Source organism: Olea europaea, chromosome 3 (genome assembly GCF_002742605.1).
Source record: "Olea europaea var. sylvestris chromosome 3, O_europaea_v1, whole genome shotgun sequence".
Lineage (NCBI taxonomy): Eukaryota > Viridiplantae > Streptophyta > Magnoliopsida > Lamiales > Oleaceae > Olea > Olea europaea.
Genome location: NC_036239.1, coordinates 9,811,752 through 9,824,765, shown reverse-complemented (window position 1 = coordinate 9,824,765; position 13,014 = coordinate 9,811,752). Strand labels below are relative to the sequence as shown.

The window sequence follows — 13,014 nt, the reverse complement described above, 5'->3', positions numbered from 1 at the left end:
TGATAATTGAGAACATCTGAAAGTCAATTTGACTCATAATGATAATATCAAAACATTTGCTGATGCTGCCCGCTATGTGGAACTAGAAGATGAGAGCCTTGGTGCAGCTAAATCTCTAGGACAAGCTTTTGTGGCTGAATCTAATTCTGGGAAAGCTTCAGGCTTTAAGCGTAAGAAGAACCGATTCAAAGGTAGGAAAGGGAAGGGAAAAGAAACTGGACAGGGACCTTAAAAAAAGCGCAATAAGGAGGGTAAATGGTTTGGAAAGAAGATAGATAAGAGTAAGCTGAAATGCTTTAATTGTCAGGTGCTGGGTCACTTTACTCGAAAATGCCCTGAGCTAAAGAAGGTAGCTCTTATAAATACTTCTTTTAGTGTTGTTTATGTTTCAAGCACTGTTATGCTAACTGAATCTTATCCTATGTGGATTGTAGACTCAAGAGAGACAGACTATGTAACTTGGGATTGAGAGCATTTGTGGAGTTCCGTTGATTTCCATCTGGTGTCGACAACGATGATAGAGTGGAGGTGAAAGGGATTGGTACATGCTAGTTACATTTGTGTGGTAGCTGTACTATTCTCCTTCATGATGTCCTGTTTGTACCAGGGATATGAAGGAACTTAATTTCCGTTGTTATTCTTTTAAGATTAGGTTTCAGTTTTAACTTTTGTGGTAATTCTGTTCGTATAAACAATCGTAATGTATTTTATGGATCTAGACATGTAAAAGGTGGCTTTGTAGTGTTGAATTGTGATCCAAAAACTTATAATTATTATGTCGATCGTTGTTTTTCTATGAATGTATCTTCTTCTTCTTTTAAAGACATTAATGTTGATACATCTGTATGGCATTCTAGATTAGGACATATTGGACAAGAGAGAATAAATAGGTTGGCTAAAGAAGGCTTGTTAGGTTCAATCTCTAAGGTTTCGTTACCTACTTGTGAACATTGCTTAATCGGAAAAACAACATGAAAACCATTCGATAAAGCTTTAAGAGCTGAACTTCTATTGTAGTTAGTCCATTCAGATATATGTAGCCCGATGAATGTGAGGGCAAGACATGTAGTCTCTTATTTCATAACTTTTATAGACGATTTTACGCGTTATAGTTATGTCTATTTGATTTCTCATAAGTCAGAGGCATTGGAATGCTTTAGACGATATTTAAATGTGGTAGAAAATCAAATAGATAGAAAGGTGAAAGTCTTGAGAATTGACCGTGGGAGTGAATATCTATTCGAAGAGTTTAGAAAACTAGGTGATGATAAGGGAATCATTAGGCAATTAACTATTCTCAATACACCTCAACAAAATGGTGTTGGTGAGAGGAGGAATATAACGTTGCTAGAAATGATGAGGTCTATGATGGCGCAGGCTAACTTACCTATTTCCTATTGGGGAGACGCTTTGTTAACTGCGACCTACATTTTGAATATAGTTCCTTCTAAGTTAATACTTACTACACCATATCAGCTTTGGACAGGTAGATCCCCTGATTTAAGTTCTCTTAGATCCTGGGGATCAGCTGCCTATATCCATGATTCCTCAAGTAAGTTTGGAAAATTGGGTGCTCAAGGTAAGAAGTGTATCTTTATAAGATACTTAGAACAGTCTAAAGGACATGTGTTCATAGGTAAAAATCAAGATGGGATTATAATTGAGATAGAGTCATGTGATGTGACATTTCTTGAGAGTTATTTTTCTAGTAGGGGAGAAATTAAAAAGGGAGAACCTTTATATGAATTAGATGATAGAGTTGTACTTGATGGATCAATTGAGGTGCAAGAGGAAACATTTCCACCTATCGATCCAAGTGGGAGTAATTTATCTCCAACTCCAAGTGACAAGGTCACATCGGAGCTTTCACATCGTAAGAATACTAGAAAAAGTATGCCTAAAAGTCATTTCAAGATTGAAGAACAAGTTTTCCTAGTATCTCCTGAAGATGGTGAAGAACCAAGTTCAGTACAAAAAACTTTATCATGTCCTGCAAAGGAAAAATGGAAGAATGCATTGGAAAAAGAGATGGAGTCTATGAAATTAAATCAGGTCTGGGACTTGGTTGATCTTCTATCTGGTCGAAAAGTCATTGGGAACAAATGAGTTCTCAAAATAAAGTGAAGAGCCGATGGGACTATAGAGAGATATAAGGCTCGCTTGGTGGCAAAAGGTTAAACTCAACAGGAGGGTATAGATTATGAAGAGACAATTTCGCCAGTAGTGAGATTTACTTCAATTCACCTACTTTTAGCTATCGTGACACATTTAGATTTAGAATTACATCAAATAGATGTGAAGACTGCATTTCTCAATAGAGAATTGAATGAAGAAATCTACATGCAACAACTAGTATGTTTCATTAAAACAGGTCAAGAGAATAAATTTGCAAATTGAATAAATCAATCTATGGCCTAAAGTAGTCTTCTAGACAATGGTACTTGAGACTTGACATAGCATTATCTTGTACAATTTTGTCATGATGGATGAAGATCACTATATTTATTTGAAAATGTCCAAAGACAAATTTGTAATTTTATCTCTTTACGTAGATGATATCTTGTTGGCTGGAAATGATAAGGAGTATACTAAAACCATTAAGAAATGGTTGTCCTTAAATTTTGAAATGAAGAACATGGGTGAAGCAAATTACATATTAGATGTTAAAATCCATAGAGATCGTTCAAAGAGGCTTCTTGCTTTGTCACAAGAGTCATATATAAAGAAAATTCTTGAACGTTTCAAAATGGAGAATTGCAATCCATTGACACTCTTGTATCAAAAGGCGAAACTCTAAGTCTTCGCGTGGGTCCTAAAACTCTCGAAAAAAAAGAAGAAGAAATGTCTAGAGTTCCAAATTTCAGTGCAGTTGGGAGCTTGATGTATGCTATGATGTGTACTCATCCCGACATTTGTTATGTCGTAGGTCTGGTTAGCAAGTATCAATCCAATCCTGAAAGAGTGCATTGAAAAGCTATTATAAGAATATTGAGATACCTGAAGGGTACTGCTAATTACTCAATGTGCTATCAAGGAAATGATTTTTGCTTAAAAGGATACACTGATATTGATTGGGGTGGAGACCTAGATGAGCGCAAATCAACTTCGGGACATGTATTATTGATTAATAATGGTGCTATCTCTTGGAGTAGCAAGAAAGAAACTTCTATTTTCTTGTCCACAATGGAAGCAGAATTTATAGCAAGTGCTTTAGCGGTACAAGAAGTTGTTTGGTTAAGGAGATTCTTACAGCATCTAAGAGTCGATAGTGGTGATGTAGGACCTATATTGATCTACTATGATAGTCAAGCTGCTATTGAAAATACTAAAGATCCCAAGTATCATAGTAGAACCAAACACATTGATATAAAATATAATTTTGTAAGAGACATCATAGGTAAGAAGGAAGGAAGTTTGCAGTATATTTCAACTCACCAAATGATAGTTGGTCCACTTACAAAACCTATCCCTAGATATATGTTAAATCTCTGAAATTGCGTAGAATTTGAATTGTATACTATGTAATCCTTTTCATATATGTCAATTAATGAGCAATATTTTTGAGTTCACATGTTAAGAGTAATATTTTATTGTGATTTTTAGATTGCATATGCACACATAAAATATGTCAAACAGGTTGAGATTGGTTCACTCACATGAACAATCACCTCATACACTTTGAGGTGTGATGAGATGAGATACAATGATCATATTGTGTACATGATCCAGTCGCCTTGATAAGATATCAAGATGAGATTACAACAAGTAATCTATATGGATTTATTTTTTTGCTATCCATTAGACCTATTTTTACAGCCAGATTGAGTTCTCGATTTGAGATTACCTAGAGGAAAAATATATGAGGAGAATTCGGGTTAGTTATCTAGGAATATCTGAACTATGATCTGTACAATGTACTTAATTTGTAAGATTTGACATACGCCCTAAGGAAGGGAGAAAACATCATAACACGTGTTTCATACCACGTTTGTTTTAACGACCAATGAGAAATGAAAGAATTGATCCATGCTTATTCATTGTGTGAGTCTCTGAGCCACATTTGACCTCACTTATACATATCCTTATGACTTTTGACTGTTTCTCAGAATTTTATTTCAGTGTTGCTACTTTAGCACGTTGCCAATAACTATGGTTGATTCGGTTTGATGGAACATGTCTAGGAAAGCAGCTAACTTGAAATAAAGGGATTCAAGTAGGAAAGGAAGTCTGTTTAACTAATACCTAAATTTTTATTCACCGTCCGGACAATTGTGTTGATTATTTGAGTTTTGTGACACAATTGTGAGTACAATATAATAAGAAAGTTGAATATATTCTAAAATAAATTAAGGGGTCAGAAATACTCGAACTAGTGTTACAAAATATGTCTGGGGTATAACGAGAAATATAATTCCTCTTTCAGAGCTGCTATATATCCCTTACATGTTATAGTATTGTGTGCTCTTAAATTAACTCGTTGGTCGCACGATCCATTTACCTGTATGAACTTGGAGATGTTGAGATTAATATAATTGATATTGTATTAGAATCAGGTCAAACCCATCATGTGCGAGTGGGGGATGTTGGAAGAAAATGAGTTGTCTATGTGGATTGACCCGACCCGACCCTGTTTGTATAAAAATAATTATTGGAGGGAGGAGTTGAAAATCAAATTTAAAAATAACCTCCCTTAATCCATAACTTCCCATATACACCCATTCCACCAACAACCAACTACAAGAAATTCACAAGAATTCAAAATTCATGTTCTTTCAAGGTGTAAAAATTGGATGTGTGTGGAGACTTGATTTTTGGGAAAATTACATCTCAAATTGGGTTCTTGGATTATGAACAACAAACTTCTTCCTTAGTGATCGAATTTTGACCAAGAAAAGGGTACAAGGCAGTGTTGGAGGCAAGCAATAAATAGGTAAGTAATTCAAGCTCGTTTTTGATATTTTCAAGTAAGTTTCACAACTTAAATTCGGTTAAAAGCATGAAAGCATGTTTTACAGTAATTGATTTTGATTATCATCTTGAAATATATATATCTTTATAACTTGAACCTAATTTTATTTGTTGAAAAGATTAACGAAGTCAGATTTTTATGTATTATAATCACGAGAGTTTGAAATTCTCATGTATCTAGTTCTAGCCAAACAAATGGGCCTTTTGCAATTTTTATCACTTCTAGGTTTGAAATATGAGCAAAGAACTAGTATAGAAGTGTGTCTGCTGTTTCTGGGTGCATGGTTGTTTTTGCACTTTTCGTTGAAATTTTTGTATACTAAGGATTATTTTGAGATGCTCTTATTGGTGGGAACTAGTTTATCTCATGAGGACCAAATACTAATATCATGTCAACACATATTTCATGCATTTGAAATTTTATTCAATACAGTTAAGAAAATTGGACTTCGATTCCGCTTTTTGTCATCAGAATGGTCCATGAGGTATTCTTTTTACAATCGGGCTATGGGTACAGGAATTCAAAATGGGCGTTTTGACAGAAAATATACAGAAATTTAAAATGGCTGAGTTAGCATAAAATGACAATATAAAATGACCAAAAAACTGGGTCAAAAACGAAAGGGCAACCCGATTGACTGACTAAACCCAAACGAGTTCCCCCATTTTCCCCCCAATTTGCTGGAGTCGCGACTTCTCCCACAGCCAAGTTGACCGTCGCAGTCACCGTCTCCGACGCCGACGATGAGCCCCATAGTGTCCATCACTTTTACACTGTCCATAGCAATGATTCGCAGCCAGCGTGCCCTACGCTCAAGTGTGCGCTAGAATCAGCCACCGGCCTCACCTCCGTCCTCGGCGCCAGAGTCACCGCAGCCACACATTCATCCCCTAGCATCAACGTAAGTGTTTGTGGAGTTGTTGTTTGACATGGGTTCTCACCTTTTTCCATGGTTTTTTATAAATATCATGTTTGAATGTCCAAAGTTTTCCCATTATACAAGTTTGGATTTTAGATGTTGATTAATCTTTGTTTGAGTAAGTTACATTTATTACAAGACTTCTTGGTTTATGAAGATGGGTGCCACCATTTTAGCTTTGTTCGTAACTCGGTTTTCATAATTGTCTTCACTGATTGTTGAATTCCGGCACCCGTTGGTTTAATGGGGAAATCAAGAAGGAATTTTCTACATCAGTTGTTCTGAATACATGTATTATGAGAATTGTTGTTGTTGTTTGATGAAGATGAATGTCCTACACCCATTTGTATAATGGGAAAATCAAAATTAGTATGCCAGTGACACTTGAAAACACAGCCTAATTGTTTCATGTATGTTATGATTGAAAACCCTAAACTTTTATTTAATTATGTTTGTAGGGATAAATCCGAATTTCACGTATGTACGATGGATGGAAGATGAACTTTTATTACGAGATATTTTCAATCATTTAACTACATCTTCGAATGTATCTTTTTGACGAGTTTGTTTCATTTTCAGACCTTGGCTAGAATGAGAGAAAGAAATTTCGGAGTTTATCACGGTTGCAAAAGCAATAGGCACTACTTCGAACAATGCCAGTTAAAACTTCAATGCCCTAGTTGTGACCACTAATATCAAAAATGTTTTGAGGTCGAACGAGAAACCAGTAACAAAGGGCAATTGTTCTTTACCTGTAGTAATGACTGCGTGTACTTTGATTGGGTGAAAGATGAAGATGTAGGTGGGGAATCGAGTTCCATTCAGCATGCGGTTAATCAATCGCCCGACAAGGAAGACAAAGATCTACCAAGACTAAAGGATGGGTTAGCTAGAATTAGCGAGAAACGAGGCGTTGACATATCACTGCACATGACTTTTAGCAAGGGAAAGGGAATTGCCAACTGTGATGGGAAAGGAAAGAGGTCAGATTGAGGGGGTGATTTGAGTCATGTCTTCGGTCGAGGCACTAGTATGATGTGAATTTCAATTTGCATAATAATGTATTGGTCTTATGTATGTCTAATCTGTATTTCATGGTGGTTTGTAAGACAAAGCTTTGTGTCTAATGTTGCCTAAATGTCCTGATTCATATGTTTGTGCCTCACTTTAATTGATTTGTGCTTTTTGACTTTAATTCATTACACAAGCTTATCTCGTGATAATTTTGCCAACAAAGTAGCAGGTTAACTAAACATTGACAATCTAACTAATTGTTTCTTCAGTAATGCAGAAGTTATAATCTTCAGAAATTGAGAAGCTATAACCACTATGTTTCCATAAGAATAAAGTGACAAATAAAAGTAAACAAATTCTTTCAGAAAGCAAAACACTTATATTCTTTCCCATTCTTTGGCATATAATGTAATTAGGACCCCCATTCCGAGGAGAGTTTTTGTACACAAAATGAAATGTCAGACACAAAAAATTCATGAAATGTCAAACACAAAATCCCAAAATCATAGAAAAACTTCTGGCTGTTTGTTTATTCATTACAGCAGAAGTTATATTACAGTAGAAGTTTCTTCATTACAGCAGAATTTATATTCTTCAATGTCCTGGACGAGTTTCATGAAGCTGCTGGCTGCCATTTCATAGAAAACCTTCCAAAAATGAGTTTCAATGCAAAATGGCGTTTGGATTTGCTGCATGTATCATCAGAGCACCAAATGTCCCCTTTTGAAGCAAGTTCCCGGGGCGAAATATGTAAAGTGAGTAGAACACAATATTATTCATAATTTCATAATGAGAATTTCTCAGGCAACTGTTAAATAGGGAGGGAAATCTGTTTGCAGAAAAAGCTTCAAGAACTGCCAATACAAAGAGAAGTTTTTCTTCAATCTTATCCTTATATTTTGAAATTTTTTTGAAAGAACGTATAGCCAATATAATGAAAATCATCATTTTATTGTTAACTGACACCATCTCTTAGAGGAAGCATTTGGTGAAATTACAAGTTAGGCGTGCCAGAATATAGTTGAATTTTAAGATTAACTAGTAGTACTATGAGGTATGACTCTTCAATATGATCGACATTGGTTACGTTACTCCTTAAACGTGAAGTAAGTAATCAGCTACGTACATCAGTACACGAAATCCAGGAATTGGAACTTGTCACTGCCAGCCACATTTTAAAATGAACATTCCAAGATCACAGATACACCATTCGTGAAGTATCCATGATTACAAGACAACACAAGCACTTGAGTTGAAGTCAAATCCCCACATCATTATCACCAAAAATGAAAATGCAAGCTAGGTTGAATCTTTTATTTCCAAACGAGCAGTTTGTGAGTTACGACAAATCAAGAAGTATATTAGTAGCTCAAATCAATCAAAGTGCTACACAATTGAAGGACTGAAAAATATTTCCAAAAAATAAAAATAAAAACAATTCCACCATCACATTACAGACAAAAATGTAGTTCGAAAATCAAATTCATCCTATTACTTCGCTTATACACACTAGACTCCACCGATCAATAAGAACTTGCCAACAAAAAAATAAAAAATGAAAAAATGAAGCCATTCAAATGAATTACTAAATGGTAGCATTCACCTAAATACTCAACTTATGTATAAAATATCTCCAACGATCAACAACAGCTTAAAAAACACAGAATGAGCTCAAATTAACTAAAATTAATAGAAAAATAATCAATATCAAAAAACCGATTGCAACGTATGTAGATCCAAACATCAAATGATATTCCAGTTTACTCCAACTTATAAATAGAATGAACTGTAAAACATGAAAAATTAATCATAAATGAACTTGAATATTAAACGTAGCTCGTACTAAATGTGTGTACTAGTACCTTCCCCCCAAAAATCAGAAGCGCGTGGCACCTTGCTGGGGAAAATCTGGATAGAAGCATGGCATAACACGACCTGATTTACATGGTAAACATTGAAACACAATGTGACGTCAAAAAACATACAAAAATACCTAATACAAACCTTCTGCATTGACCACGACATTTGTGGTTTCCAGATGGACGAAGTATTGTAATGGTGTCGGCATAGGACATTGTGGTGGTAGAGACGTCTGGGCATCGATTGATCCCTCTTCCACATTACTTTGAGTAGCTCTAGGCCTCTTCCCTTTGTTCGACGGTGCGGTGGCCTGCATGTTCAACAATTGAAATGATTATTTGTTACAAATTCATTATAAACAAAGATAGTAATAGTAAAACATACCTTCGTCCTCTTTGAACTACACTCTAATGGTCCTTTCCTCCGAAGTTTCTTCGATACGCCCTTTCTATTAGAAGCTACTGGATCCAATATGTGTCCACCACTACTATTAGGCTGGGAGTAGACAACGCTTCCAACACTTGACTTAGACTTTCGTAACTCTTTTATTTGCGATGTCATCCACTCCGTTATAGTGCGTGTCCATACTTCGTCATCTGCTGCCAGGTCCGCCACCTCTGAAAAATTCGGCACATCTCGTCATACCTCAACTGTCCAGGACTACTGACCAATCCATCGTAATGTACTGCGATCCTCGAGTGTGCTCTACTAACATCTCGTCTCCACCTCCTTAATATGTACCTCTTAGGCATCGATGTTATGTCGTTACGAATCAAGATTGCAATTGCATGCCTACAAATAATTCCCCGAAATTCAAATAGGTGGCAGCTACAAATCAATTCACATGTATCTCTCCGAAATGATACGCAAAAAGATTTTTTCTTGCGGTGCTCGTGAAGAACGACATCCTCACGAACCTCGTAAGTCGACCTATAATAGTCATTGGCATTTTCAGATACAACGTCGCAGTATACTTTCCCGGTGAATTCCTGCTGAACTTCTTTAAACTTTTCGATGGTCTAAATCGCTTAAAATTGCTTTTCCATTTCGTATGTTGTCGCACACGGAACCATCTGGGAATAGGACTTAAAATCTGCTTGGAACTCCTTATCCACCTTATTTCTTAATGCTCTTTCATACTGCTCCACAAACTGCTTCAACGAGGTTTTCGAATGCACATATCCATCGATAAATGCATTCATGTTTTCTCTTCGTTGTGTCATGGACATGCCTGCCCAAAATGTGATTTTCAAAAAACAAGGCACCCATCGACCTCTGTTCTCATATAATCCTGATAGCCAAGCATTGTCATGTAAGTCATACATATCGAGCATCGACCTCCAACCTCTTTCGAATTCTTGTACATTCTCCGCATCATATACCAGTCCATGTATAGAAAAAAATATCGAGCTCTTTTCAACGTGGTATCCAAACTTTTTTGGCAACTTTTTCATAATGTGCCACAGGCACCATCTATGCTTCGTGTTTGGAAGAGTAATCTGAATGGCATTTTGCATTGCCTTGTCCTGATCAGTAATGATGGCATTAGGAGCTTGACCATGCATACACTCAAGTCAAGTTCTAAACAACCACACCAACGTCCCTATGTCCTCGTTCGACAACAATCCACAGTCGAGCAGTGTGGATTGGACATGGTGATTTACGCCAACGAAAGGGGCAAACGGCATGTCGTACTTATTAGTGAGGTAGGTAGTATCAAAAGTGACAACATCACCGAACTCTCTGTAAGATTGCCTACATCTATTGTCTGCCCAAAAAACATTCTTTAATCTGTAGTCATCATCTAAGTCCATACTAAAGTAAAACCCCGAGCACCGTGCCTGCATCTTTGAAAAGTATGCCTGTATTGCAAGGGCATCTCCTTCCCCAAGACATAGTCGTCTCACCTGTTCAATGTAGTTCCGACAATCCTTTTCCACAAAAGTGTGTTTTCATATCCACCAGCCTCAACAACTGCAGAATTATAACTCTTATGTAAGGGAATTCCTGCCATATCTTCGCCTCAAGCTTTCGTTTCACATTTGCACTCAATTTTCTGTTGCATCAGTACAGCCTAGACTTGGATGGGCTTGTTTTGTAATTGTGGTCAAGGTACACTTTGTTAATCCTCCATATTCCCAGACTATCTAAAGATGCAGATATTCTTGCTTTTCAATCAGTTTGACATGTTGGTTGCGGTTTCAAGGAACCGCTTGTAGCATAAGTTCTCTGACCTTCACGACTACATATGAACGTCACATATCTCATAACTCCATCTTCCCCCTTTTTGAATTTATTTTTCGCATCGGAAAGCCAACGGCGCAAACATATTTTTTGTAGAAATCAAACATTTCCTTCTCATCACTAAACGTCATACCCACCTTAGGCACTAACGCCATATCTTCTCCTACATTTTCATTGTCCAGCATATTCAAATTCTCCATAGCGTTCTCGTTATCAGATTGTAGCAACAAATCAAGATTCCCATCTTCCATAATTTCGTTTCCTGCGACACAAATTATAAGAAGCAATCAATGCATCTACATATTTTCAGCTATTCCTTGAGCAACTTGAAAATGTTTTTCAGGGGAGTGATTCTATAAGGTTTGGAAAATTTCAGAGGTATATTAACACCATAACTAGCACTATTACCATTGCTTGCAGCCACGATGAACTCGTACAGAGAAGTAGGGATCAATCGCTGTCTCACTATGGTGATTGGCATAGTGAAACATTTTTATTCATTTTCAAGCAATTTTACATAGAAATTTATGTAATTTGTTGTATGCAATTTTACATAGAAATGTATGTAAAAAACGCCATTGGAGCTCGACAAATATATTATTTTTTTAAATCCAAAAAGTATAACATAAGAAAAAAGATTACGGGAAGCTGGAAATGAAGACGGGTTATGGTACAATATTCATCTCCATAGCCAAGTCGACTCCACCCGATTGACTGCCGAGGAAAACGAAATGGGTACCAATCGCTCGAAATGCAAGTTTGTATGGTGCCCTCTTAGCTGGGATATGGTCGTTGGCGCCAATGAATTTCAGATGGATGGCGGTTGTCTTCTGTTTTGGGAGGGAAACAAACGAGACTTCCCGATAAAACAATGGAGACTTTTATGTTTTTTTCTTTTTTTTTTTTTTTTTTTATTTCTCTCTCTCTCTCTCTCTCTCTCTCTCTCTCTCTCTGCCACGTAAGCCGAATTCAAAATTCTGTGAGTTTCCTGTAAAAATACCTTGTACCCAGAGCTTTTTTCGTTGATTTAAATATGGATATGTCAAGAAACTTTTTGTCCACACATTTCAAGGGACTAATCATTTATCCACCTACTTATGATCTAAACTGTTTATAAATACTTACCAAGCTTTCTCGTAAACTTTTTAAGCTTAGCAACAGTAGGCTAGCATGTTTTATTAACACGTCATAGACAATGGTTGATCTAGGTGGTGGCAAGGGCGGATTTGCCGAAACAGCCAGAGATTTTTTTTTTTTTGACAATAAATTAAATTTTTACGTTATATTACTTGTAAGTCATTTTATTTTCAAACTTTTCTTGTGGCTTAGTTGGATGGAGCTTGCATGAGCATATTTTAAGTCTGGGGTTCGGATCACTTACCAATGAATTCGTTGTGTTTTATTTTTATTTTACAATTTTTATCAAAATTCAATAGGGAAGGGGACAAAGGGGATTTGAACCTATGACCTGTTGTAAGGATTACTGTAAACTTAACCATTAGGGAACTTCTTAAGTTGTGTCACTAAATTTAACAAAATAATATTTGTTAGGTTTTAACTGTTTTAATGCAAAAACAATTGTAAAGATTCGAATTCGCGCCCTTCTATTGAATTATATAAAATTTGACAACAATATCATTTGATGAGTCTTATTTATTCTTATAACGGAATTATATACATTTAACTTGAGCAAAATAATTGTTTTATTTAAACTTTAGGCTTTGTTCGATTCCCATTTTTTTCAAATACATTTTTTTCATCTTCTTTTTATGCACACATTTTTCAATAAAATAATATTACATGCAAATTCAAAGCTTTTCTATATTTTTAGCCAACCATTCTCTATCAAATCATATTCCAAAATGCATTTTTTGCAAAAAAAATAGCTATTAAACGGGCTCTTAATATTTTATTGCAGCTGACGATAAATGGTCAATGACTACCCATGCTGATTCAAACCCCTGAATTCGCCCCTAGTCATAAGTACAAGAAGTCAATCTAATTTACT

At 36.0% G+C, this 13,014-nt stretch overlaps 1 protein-coding gene across 1 annotated transcript; it reads right to left on the bottom strand.

Annotated features, from left to right (window-relative positions):
• Positions 1-9,331: 9,331 nt before the first annotated feature.
• On the bottom strand, positions 9,332-10,327 carry LOC111378227 (protein FAR-RED IMPAIRED RESPONSE 1-like). The gene is made up of 2 exons (XM_023001398.1): positions 9,828-10,327; positions 9,332-9,692 (listed from the first exon to the last, which is right to left on the bottom strand). Exons 1-2 carry the CDS (start codon positions 10,325-10,327, stop codon positions 9,332-9,334), a joined length of 861 nt encoding a protein of 286 aa, XP_022857166.1.
• Between the last annotated feature and the right edge of the window lie 2,687 nt (positions 10,328-13,014).